General features: G+C 38.7%; 1 protein-coding gene across 3 annotated transcripts in view; it reads right to left on the minus strand.

Moving 5' to 3' along the window:
• Window positions 1-7,911: 7,911 nt before the first annotated feature.
• The window catches only part of LOC144791804 (putative cation-transporting ATPase 13A4), a 362,855-nt gene continuing 358,055 nt past the window's right edge, over window positions 7,912-12,711 (minus strand). For all 3 annotated transcript variants that reach the window (XM_078666578.1, XM_078666579.1, XM_078666580.1), the window contains exon 31: window positions 7,912-8,988. In XM_078666578.1, coding sequence (XP_078522704.1) covers window positions 8,791-8,988 — 198 coding nt within the window. In that variant the 3' untranslated portion in view covers window positions 7,912-8,790. The remainder of the gene's footprint in view (window positions 8,989-12,711) is intronic.

Consider the following 12,711-nt stretch of genomic DNA (forward strand, 5'->3'; position numbering starts at 1 on the left):
TATCTCACATTGGCTTATTGACTGATTCTTTGCTGTGAGAGGGTCCAGAAAGTGCATTTTTAAGGGAAATCCAGAAAGCTTATGATTGTAAAATAAGGCGAGATATGCCTCAAGACAGAACAACTGCATTGCAGCAAGCAGTGTAAATCCAAATAACAAGACAGTGAAAGAAAGATAATAACTCATCAGCAATTGTAGTAGTATTGGTTTCAAATGTCTTCTGAAAATAGGGGAGACGCGATTTCCTGATGTTGAGGGTTAATACATTTCAATCAGAGGTAATAGCGCCTGTGAAAGATTGCATTAGGGCAGAATTTGGAGTCCTCCTCCCAGTTGGAGTGAACCACTTGCCCCTCAGATCTCTGATCCAACAAGAAACAGTGAACAGTTCTATTATCTAAGCACATATTTTGGTATATGGGTTTGTAATCTAGGTGGCAAAGTTTTAACTGCATTCTAACATTAGTGGGAAGACAGTGGAGCTCACACAATATTAGGCTGATCTTTTCACATTTACTCTCCTGAACTCTTCTGTCAGCTGCCTGTGCTTGCTTCTTGTGCTTTCACAATGTCTGAGAGTTGCAGTGCAGATGTGATGTGTGGCACTGCCATTGTACTTGATCATTCTGGAAGCAGTGAGAGATTAATGAACAGAGGTGAGAGGGTGGAGCCACCATGAAGAGAGGAGAAGCCGTCCAGCTCCAGTGAGTAATTAGGGGCCATATTATCAAGGGGGTTTATCTCCGCTTTTTTGGCTTTAAAAGCCAAGAAAGCGGAGATAAAATTATCTCCCTATTACCTAGCTGTCGCTAACACCAGTTAGCGACAGCTAGTAGGATATAGCGACCATCTTGGGCCCCACTTTGCATGTCAGTGATATTTATCACTAATGACATGCAAAGTGGGCGTGCCAAGATGTTAGCGACTGGAAACAGTCGCTAACATCGCTATCTCCTATTACCAACTTTTGGAGATATTCGCGCTAAGCGCGAATATCTCCAAAAGCTAACACCTGCCCTGAGCAGTTCTTAGCCATGTTATCCAATGGGAGGTGGATAACATGGCTAAGAGCAGTAGCTCGGTAATGCATGAATATCACTGACTTTTCAGCGATATTCATGCATTGCGGCCGATTTTAATCGCATTTGCGATAAACCTTGATAATAGCAAGGTTTATCTGCGATAATTTCTGACGATGCTTAGCGGTAAAAAATTCGTTGCTAAGCATCGTTAGCGATAAATATCGCTTAACGTTGGTAATATGCCCCTAGGTCTTGGAGTTTAAAGGCTGCAATATGCTCTTTCTGGTGTTGTAGATTGACAGAGTAGAACAAAGTATGTAATCTTTTCCGCAGGTAAATATGTCATTTCTATGAACATGATGTGTATTGTGTGAAATATGCTCGGGCTGCTCTGTACATGAACATTCTACGCAGGATAAGCCCTGACATTGAAAAGTCATCCAAACAGTCTCTAATGTTGAGCATTGAGGGGCATATTATCAAGGACCGGTGTTAAAATTATCGCCGTTTTATCGGCGGGAAACTGCTGATAAAACGGCGATAATGGGCTTGATAATACGCCCTTGTTAATTCCCATAGAAGCCCATGTTAACACCAGAACATGGGCTTCTATGGGAATTAACAAAGGCGTATTACCAAGCCCATTATCGCAGTTTTATCGGCAGTTTCCTGCCGATAAAACGGCGATAATTTTAACACTGGTCCTTGATAATATGCCCCTGAGTGTTCACTGGAGATTGTTCCTCATATCTTAGTTTGCAGGCTTTTCAAGACATTTTCTCCTCTGACCACTTGCACACAAACAAACTATGCTTAGTATGCATAGCTCATTAAATGTTACTGCAGAAAGATTATATACACATGAGCAATTTATCTGCTTGTACATTTATGGAAAACACAAGTGATAAACAGTTCTTCTGACATAAAGAGTATAAGACTGACTCAATTTTCAACAGGCTGAGAATCAATTTTTCTATATTTTTGCAGAATCAGCAACATGCCTGCTTTGAAGCAGGTGTTGTCTTCCCCCATCTTTCCAAGCGGTGTAAGTGTCAGGTCACTCAGACAATAACATTGATTAGACAATGGGGACCTTATTTTATATTGTGGCCCAGGGTCGCAACGGGCTTGTGCTCCCCGGGGCACCATGGTATTACAGAAGGAGGCCACGGATGCTTGTGCGTCCCCTTCTGTAATACTGATAGCACTGACACGCATGTAGCACCAGAGCTATCAAGAGAGACGTTTCCTCCTTCGTATGAAGCTGCGGCCCCACCATATTACTGACCTGGGCACAGAGGAAAACATGCCTTTAGGAAGCACACTGAAAGTGTGCCACAAAAAGGTGGCACACTTTCAATGCACTTTCTAAAGCCAGCCTTCTGGGTGAGAGAAAGGGGGTCCTATGGACGCCCCAGACATCACCCTGCAGGCAGGCATAGTCACTAACTGAGTCCATCTGCGATGGGATCTCTAATCCCCCTTGAAAGTTCAGGTGGGTTACCGCCTGTATTGTGAAACAGGGAACAGCTGTTCTGTATTTCAATTGAATGTGTTGTCCCCAGGTTAGCGCAAGGTCATTGCTACCCTGGGGACAGTGCATTCTGTGTACTACAGTGCACTTTCCTTTGTTGTTTGAAGAGGTGCAGCTTTTGAAAGAATCGGAAAGTGCACCATCTTCATCAGTCAGGAACAAGTGCCTTGCTATATCTAAACAAGCATAATAACCAAATCAGTGTAGTCTGAATTGTCATATTTGTAACTTTTTCTATATATATAAAAACGAATGTAGGTCTGTCTGTCTGTCTGCCTGTTTGTCCTTTATACATTACTACACCATTCATCCGATTGCCATGAAAATTTGGGAAGTTGTTGAGTACACTCCTGCGAAGGTTTCTGGCATAAAAATGTTTTAAAGATCGGCCCCCCAGGGCCCTCATAATCTTTCGAATACTGAATTTGCAACCACGACTTTGCAACAGTACAAGACTTTCGGTGAAAAAGATGATGAACAATGTCATGGAAGCTACAATTTTGAATGGGAAATTCAAGGTGGAAGATGTACTGTTGCCACGTATTCCAATGATCCCAACAGATATGCCATTTGAATTCAAACGTTTACAGTTTCCGGTGCGACTCGCTTTTGCAATGACCATCAACAAAGCACAAGGACAATCGCTGCAAGTGTGTGCACTAGATTTGGAGAATCCGTGCTTCTCACATGGACAACTGTATGTGGCCAGCTCATGCGTTGGAAAACCTTCTGATTTTTTCGTGTACGCACCAGACGGAAAAACAAAAAATATTGTGTATCCACAAGCACTCGAATAAATAAATAGAATTAAAACGACACTTTGAAATGTTTGCCATATTAAAATCAATACGTTTTTAAAAAATGACACAATGTAAATTGAATGTTATCATAACGAGTTTACTTGAATTTCCTTTCTTCTGAGATCGCAGCAACGCGCGACGGGTAAGCTAGTTTTTTTATAAGAATGCAGGACTACCATCTTGATAACCATTGTTTATGACAGACATTTCTAAGGAGATGATGGAAATTCCATCCTAGATAAGATATAGTATAAAAGGGGTGCCACTTGACCACTTGCCAGTAGCTGTCCTTTGCTCCAAATGATCATGCAAGATACGGCCAGAGACGATCTTGACTGTCAGAGATGCTGCTGTATCACCCTTTCTACTGAAAGCTGATGTTGAGCCACCAAGTCTGGGAGGAAAGTATCTGATGCGATATGTGTTTACCCTTTGCAGGAAACACAATCTCCCTGACTTTTGACAAAAACAGAGCTTTGCTGTAAACAGGTATGCAGTGGGCTGATTCTCACTAAGAAAATCTAGAAACAAATTATACTACACCATGCTCTCTTAGTGTAGCGCATAGAAGTACATTTTATAGTGTCAGGTTTTGTAGATTACATTTTTATTTTGTAAGAAATGTTCCTTTTATCAAGTCGAGCATTCAAGAACTCTTGTATATACTTGAGTATAAACGTATTATATACTTATATGTGTATATACTTTGTGGGCTCTGTAGATCAGCCCTAGTACTTGTCTGCTTCCGCTTAGGGACTTTTATCTGTTCAAATGCCTCTATTTAACTGTCCTGATAGAAAAAGACCATCAGAGGTCAGTAAAATACCAGAATTGCTTTCTGCTGAGGGACTTTCTTTTTTTAATTTTCCTGGCAACTGCCTCAATTTAACTTTTTTGATAGAAAACGACCAGCAGAGGTCAGTAAAATTCTTTAATCATTTTAGCATTCTCTAGATTCCAATCCATAGAAATTGTCTTCCTCGAGCACCCGTGGACAATAATATTTTTTTCAAATCTTGTATTTTCAGTGATATGACCACCAAAGGCCATGATTTTATAATAAAAACAGAGCTTTGGACTATACCTTTTCCCGCTGAAAGGCAATGTTTCTCTCCGTGTGTTCCCGGTCCTGGCCTGTCACGCAGTTTAGTGCTCACTTCCCCTCCATGGTAAAGAACAGTAGATGTTTCAGCAGCCAGGCTAATGTGCTGCATAGCTAAATACATATAAGGTCCCAAAGGCGAGACTGATTTCATTGCAAATGTTGTTCTTGTTGTATGCAACATACATTTGTACAGTTTAAATTATTTTCTGCATTGTTGGTTTAGATGTGCTGGACAAACAGAGTCCACCTGTTGAAACATGCTTTTTAGTTAAACCGTGCAGTTTGTGTGTGTGGTATTAGAACAACAAAAACAGTTTTCTTCTAATCATTATGTTTTCCCTGAATCTCTGTTTAGTGACTGTTAGTAACCCAAATGCATTGATGCCACTACAACCATGTATTGGGTGGGGGGCTGCAGGGCAACAAAAACCTGTCTTTCCACTTCAATCGCAGGTGCATTGAATTAAGTTCACCCATGTCATATGTGGGTGTGAAAACAAACCTTGCAGAGCTGAGACAAACACTCCATCTGTGCAACCCTCGGATCACACAGAGAACTGACCTTGCCTGTGATGTATCAAATATGCTTGAGAGAAGAAGGAGCGTAATGGTTGACTATATCACCTTCCTATCCTAGCAGCTATCTGTACCAGGAAATGATATAGTCAACAAAGCTATCATTCCCCTTTCATTGGCAACCATCACTTCTTAAATAATTGAGTATCTTAGTGAAAAAGGGTATGGAAGGTATGATTACAGATAACCTGAACCCACTGACTGTTCAAATGCAACGTGGAACATTTTGAATCTTTCCATGTGGGGTAGAGTTCAAGCTGTTAAGATGGTTACACTTCCTCGTTTTCTATATACCTTAGGTATGCCCCCTCTCCACATTCCATTGTCTACTTTGAGACTGATAGATTCCAAAATAAAAACTTTTATATGGGACTCAATGAAACCTCGTTTGAACGTGACTAAGTAAAGGCTCACCATTCTTCTGGAGGTATAAGCCTTCCATCCATTGAACATTATAACTTAGCATTGCAGATTTCTCAATTATCATATATGTTACCGAGAGTCTCTGATGTTCCGCAATGGGTCCATTTAGAACGTCATCTTTTATCTTCGGGCTCTGATATTTCTGCACTTTATGGCACTAAAATTGCACGTCAAAAACCCACAAACCCAATCCTATCAGCCATGTCCAAATCGTGGCAAAGAGCACACTGTTTATTAGGTTTAAACTCCCATATACATGAAAAGGCACCCATATGGAATAATTCCGGTGTTCATATTAATAAGAAGGTATTATCATGGCCATTAAGGGAAGCAGCAGGTATTCAAACATTAGATCACATTTTTTATGATGGTGACTTTAAAACATTCACACAAATACAAGAGGAATTCGGTCTTCCATCAAATCAATCCCTAAAATATAACTAGGTCAAGCAATGTTTGGAACAACAATTAGGTTCACATTCTCTGATGCTGTCAAATTCACAGATAGTATCGTACCTGAATACCTGGGGAAAACATAAAGGAGTGATATCTGGTTTACACAGAGTTTTTACAACACATCTTTTTTCTTAACCTCTAACACAGACACTGCAATTTAAATGGCAGTCACGACTTTTAATTTCTTACACTACTGATGCATGGGAGACAATGATAGAGAATCTAGATAAAGGAACCCGTGAAGCTCGACTAAAATTTTGTCTATTTAAGATTCTTCACGATAGGCATTGGTCTCCTGCAAGATTAAAGAAAGCTGGTTTAATTTCCCATGGCAATTGCTGGAGATGTGATAACACCAACTGTGACTCAGCACACATTGTATGTGACTGTCCATTGATTAAACCTTTCTGGGCATATGTGGGAAACATCTTATCTTCAACTATGCCTTTACATCTTCCGTTCACTCCTGCTGTTATTATCCTTCATGACCTTCAGTTATCTCCAAAATTCACCAAACCCCAATGTCGTCTTTTTCACACAGCAATGGCCACAGCAAAAATATGTATTCTACGCCATTGGAAATCTCCATCTCCTCCTTCGCAAGAAGAATGGTTGACAACTATGTTCCAAACAGCATCACATGAGAGAATAATTTATAATCTTCAAAATCAAACTGACATATTTCTTCGCGTTTGGTCACCTTTCCTGAATCTGAATATTGATGACAACACTCCAGGAGTGGATACTAATACCCCTTGATTTGACATTTGACAATATACTTTCTTTCTTCCTCCCTCCCCTCCCTCCTCCCCCCCTGGTTCTAATGCTTTCCTATTATTATACTAACTTATAGTTTTGTTGTATTATTCTATTATTTTATTACTCTCACTTTGCTAATTTTCTCCCATTCTTTTATTCTTACTATTTCTTATTGACATTTCATTTCTCATTTCTTCATATAACTTCTATTGATATGCTCTATTAGTTCTTATATTAACTTATATATTTTCTATATTCTAGTCCATACGCTTTCCTTGTTATATTTTTCAATTTTCAATTTTACAAATGAATTACTCCTCGAGGGCTAAGGAGATATGTCATGTTACTATTTTCTATATTTGTAGCTGTATATAATGTTTAATCTTTATACTCAATTTATATATCTATTGAGTTAACCTATAATTGATTCTTTAAGCCTTTTATATTTCTTATATATGTTGCTTGCATTATTTAAATAATTAACGTTTCTCACACCATATTTATTCAACTGTATACCTTACTATTTTTCTTTATAGTTGTAAGTGTATTTATTGGTGCATTGTATTTATCATATATGCATTTTCTCTTTTTCTTTTCCATATATTTTCTTTATTTATTCATATCATTCAAATTGTAAGTTATTATTAACTTTATTGTACTTATGATCAAATTCTCAAAATGTCAATAAAACAAATATAACACAAAAAAACAAAGCTATCATGAAAGTCAACCTAAAATTCTGATCCAATATTCATCTGACCCCTTTAGACTTTAAAAGGAGTTTATCCACCTAATATTTAAGGAATGCTTCATTTTTGAGTCCTTTATCATGATGTGCATGGATCTCGACAAGCTCAACCAAAAAAGGTAGCTCTTGATAATGAAAGCTTGAGGGATTTAGTGAAAAAGCTGTGATTAAAGTTATCTAATAGGTTGCCACAGTGATACCGTACTTAGTGGGGTCATCCTGTAGGGTTAAAAGAATGTTGTAACACATAGAGGAGATTATCACTCCGGTGTTGAATTTCAGTAGGTATATGTGTCACTCAAAGTCTTACTCGCCCAAATGGCATTTATGTGTTAACTCAAGCAAACATAATCACCATATATGTGCACAAACGTTTTGTAAAGTGCCCCAGGTAACCTGCCATTTTTAATATCACCTGTATTTGTAGTATTTTTATTGCCTTGGTTTTCAGTGCCATGCAGAACAGTAAGCTTGAGAAATATAAATTATTCACACTTTAAACTGAGATTTATTGGCTTTGCTGATGTGTGTTTCATTTGCCATAGGTACAAAGAACGCTACATAGCAAGAACGTGAGCACAAGGGGTTAAACGCTTGGAGTGAGAATCAATCAGATTAATTAGGCCTCATGCGGATGGTCCCAGATGTCTCTTTTCTAGAGTCTTTAAGCCGTGTTAGGATAATCTTTGAGTCTTTAAGCAGCATTTTCTGAAATTAGTTCAAATGTATTATGACGATTATATGAAATATAATCTTTGGACTATTGCAATGGGTATTGTTTTATAGCAGGATGGGATAGTTATTTCTACAGGCACGTAATAAATATATAGTTTTTCACAAAGCACAAAAGATTATCACATTGGCATCAGAATTCAGCTTTAGATTAAGGGATACAAGAAAAGCATTTTAAAACTTGCTGCACTGTCATGGAGCTGTAGACCAGGGCTGAGAGGTAGTGAACTCAAGGAGGTGAACAAAGGAACAGTGACGCACCAGCTCTTCACGCCTTGACTGTTCCCAAATGTTGGGATTTTCACGTATGTATGGAGTGGAGTAGACTTTGAGGTTTCTTCAAGAAGGCAGATATGGCGGCTGCTGGAGAGAGATAGGATTTAATTACTTTGCTAAATGGTCGCTTAAAATGAAGACTGTTCTGTGCTTCTTTGTTGGACAGTAGCTCTACTGTACTTTTCAGTAATGCAGACAAACCTTTAGAGTAGATGGAAGCATAACAGGAACACCTATATTGAAAAATGTGAGTTCTATCAAAATAATTGTCCTTTTTTATTCAGTACATTTCGGAAGGTTTTGCATATGACAGACATGTGAGGATGCCCTGTGTCAAGTTCAGCTTTCTTCCATTATTCTCACACACTGAGCTCCAAAAGACCTATTTTGCTTTCGAGTTCGTCATTGATCGGCTCTGCAAATTTTGTGATATTTAGCGGTGGCCAGTCCGGGTCCATCTCTAAGGATTTCTCCAATATCCTATATTTACTTTTAGATTTGTACTTAAATAATGTCTTCATGGTGATCCAGAATTTGCGATTATCAACAATGTATGTCTAGAAAATAAAAGGCAGGTGTTAGATTGAACAAAGTATATATTTCCATTCAATCTATTGCAAAATCAAACACATTTAAATGTCTTCTTCCACAATCATTTTGCTCCTACAAACATCACTTTAAAATTGAATATTAAACATGACATTCTAACTGATGTCAATACATTTTTTGTATTTCATTGATAGTACAATGTGTTTTATAGCAGTGCCATCTTAAAGATTTTTTGGGCTTCTGGTAAGATATATTTTGGAGTCCACTCTTCAAAACAACATTCATATAAGGACACATTTTCTGTTAATTCAATCCCACCGTGGCTTTCTATGAAGGACCAAATTAGCACCATATGTGGCAATTGTTTCTCCACTCTGCTGTTGCTCCGGATAAACTTCCCATGGCTCCCAAGAAAAACTCTAGTCCAGGTACTGATCGCCAGTCACCTAGACTATGGGAATGCTCTGCTAGTAGCAGCAAACGAGACATTGCTGACCAAACTCCAGGTGGTGCAGAACACTGCTACCTACCCTAGACTGCAACCTCGCCCCTGTTCGACCTCTGCTCCCATTTTGAGGACCTTTCATTGGCTCCTTGCCAGGGAACAGGCTATATTTGAACTATGCTGTCCAACACACCTAGCTTTAACTACCCCGCTACCCACTTACCTGTTCAATAGACGCAGCGTATACCAGCCAACACGTTAGCTCAGATCCGCGAACCAAGCTCTTTTAAAACTTCAACACATTTGAACTGCTAGATTCGATGGCAGATCTTTCTCCCACCTTGCCCCATTTCACTTGAACAAGCTACTTTTGCAAATTTGTATGATTCAGGATCATTTTACTTTCATAAAACATTTAAAAACATGGGGCCCTATTAGCAAGGATGTATTTTTTATCGCCGGCTATCGCTGGGTTACATCGCGGAGATAACGCGTTATTATCAACGTTTATCTCCAAGGCGATAATAAAGCAGCGATAACGGCGATTCTCCAGCAATAACGCGGGAATTCCAGCGATGAATTCCCATCGCTAAGGAAAAGGTCGCTAATAGGCAGGTGAGGATTCAGCCGTAGAATCCACCTCCCATTGAAAACAAGGGCTAAGTCAAGATTTTAGCAGGTTTTAAAATCCAGCGATAAACGCGGTTAGCATGCATTTTTTTATTGCTTCACGGGCCTTGGTAATAGGTGGAAGGTGTGTTTGCAACTGCTTTCAGTCGCTTTCAAGTTGGGAACGCCTCCTTTGCATGTCATTAGCGATAAATATTGCTGACATGCAAAGCAGCACCCAAAATGGTCACTTTCGCCATAAAGCTGTTCCTAACAACTGTTAGCGACAGCTTGCTGATAGGGCAATATAAATATCGCCGCTTTAGCGGCAAAAAGTGCAGCTAAAGCAGTAATACTGCCCTTGTTAATATGCCCCAAGGTTATTTTAATGGGTCCTATGCACTTGCCACCTCTGGTTGCTGGATCCAAGACACACCTCCAGGTGTGATTCCTTCTGCGCTATATCAAATGCCTTTAACATAACACCATAATGACAAAGAATGTTAGTCCAGGTCACTGAAGAGAGGGTGAGGCCTCATTTTTTAAGGTGATGGGCCACAAGTGGAGTATTTATTAAAGAGGATGGATACGTCCCTGTTAAAGGCATTTCAAGTAGGACATTCAGGACCTGGAGGAGATTAAATTTAGAGTTATTCATTGCAAAAGGGTGTGAAAAATACACAGAGAAGAATAAGGACTTGGGGGCAGCAACAAATGGTTGCAGTGGTTGTCGAAGTAGTAAAGAAAGAAATAGATGACTCGATAATTTTGACAAAGGACAAAAACATTGAGAAGGACAGAGACTGTAAGATCGTATGGGAAAATTATAGCATATAGCAACACCACCATAGAGGGTGCTGTGGCAAGAAGAAGGACAGAGCTGTGAACAGAGTGAGGGAGATGAAGTAGAGACAGACATAACGCAGAGAGATTGGCGAGATAGGAATATATGTAAGGTAAAGAGAAAAAGGGTAATGTAGCCAGAAAGATACAGGAACGCAGAAAGAGAGAGAGATAGATGGAGAAATTACAGAGAAGTATGTAAGGTTTTGGAGTGAGGTAGATAGTTAGAGAGCTTAAGAGTGGGGGAAGTAAATGTAGGGAGGGTGGTTGACTACAGTGATGATTGAGGTAGGGTGGCAGTGATGGAGCGAGATAGAAAACAGAAATCTGTTTAAACTCGTGAAGTCACATTTCCATAACATAAATAATAATATTAATGATTTGTGATGTGTTATGCTAACACAACCTAGATTAAACTTTACACACGGGGACATTAACATGTGTGCTCATAAACGTGCATAAGTGTTGCATCTTTTGTTTGTGAAAAAAATTATTAAATTAATTTTGTCGTTTTCGTTTTTGTCATTACTAACTGCAGCAGATTTAAAAGAGGCATGTGCTTATTTTGCTTTTCTTGTCTATGTGATGTCATTTCTACTATTCTAGGTGCAGATAAGGTTTCAAGGATTCATGAAGACTGGTAGATATAAAATGCTGCTTTATTTGTTTGCTTTGTGCTAGGTAACATTAGACTAATTGGGAGGGTTAATCAATTAGTAAACGAAGGGTGGAAACAGAATAAATAATATTTCTTACATTAATACTTTTCTTGTGTTTGTTTTATACTAGAAAAATAAGTTGCCTGCTTTTGGGCCTAGTTTGCTCGAGTTTGCTAAAAGATGAATTTAATTCTGCAAGGAGCACGAGATGTCCATGTTGAAAAAGTTTCCGTCAAAATCACATTCACTGAACAAAGATGAAGCGTTGTCATTATTCTGTCGGACGTGGCCAAGGTCAGAAACCGGTAGAAAGAACATTTGTTAACTTGGCATCCGAGGAAGTGAAATAGAGTCAGTGAGAACTTTTGCTCAAATTTGTTGCAAATCAAGGAAGCTTTGGAACACGTACAAGAAAGACAATGGTCCCAAAGAATATGACCGAATGGAAGTTTTGAAATGTAGGTGACATGTCACTTGTCACTCTCGGACCAATGAGACATCGACTTTTGCAGAAAATGTTCCTTTACTTAGATTAGCTAGCATAGAAAGGTATAAAAAGTCCATGCCCTAGGGATGGGCTGGCTGCTGCTTTCTGACTTTCAGATAAGGGTGTCGTGCTGCTGGACTTTGCGTGGAGCACGTAAGAATCCTCAAAGAACTTTACTTTATTTTCATTCATTTAGCTTAGCTAGGGACTTAGGATTTTAGAAATGCTAAACTTATAATTTCTTGCTTAAAACTGTATTTTTCTTATGATACTTTTCAAACATGCTTGCTATAATTCTAATAAAATTGCATTTATAAAATTATATTTTGAATAATCTAAAATTAGTTAATAAAAATCTTACTTTTGAAAACAAGCTGGTCTTGGTTATTCAGAAGTGCAGGTTACTATTAGCTAGATGCCATCGCCATGGTGGTCATTTAAATAGTTAGGATTTGTTCAAATGACGTCATCATTTACCGCGGTTGTATATAGTTTGTGTATAATTTGTAAATAAGGTGTATATAGGTTTAATTTGATCACCTGATTCAGTAGGTCAAATATGTCATGTTTGATTAATGGGTCCATGAGTTAGAGTAGTATTTTATATAGTAGGTTATAGAGTTGGGTAGCATTGCTTATGGCATATTTCCTATAGGCCGCTGGATCAATTCTTCTGGTAGCAGAAATT

Source organism: Lissotriton helveticus, chromosome 11 (genome assembly GCF_964261635.1).
Source record: "Lissotriton helveticus chromosome 11, aLisHel1.1, whole genome shotgun sequence".
In the NCBI taxonomy this organism is placed as follows: Eukaryota; Metazoa; Chordata; class Amphibia; order Caudata; family Salamandridae; genus Lissotriton; species Lissotriton helveticus.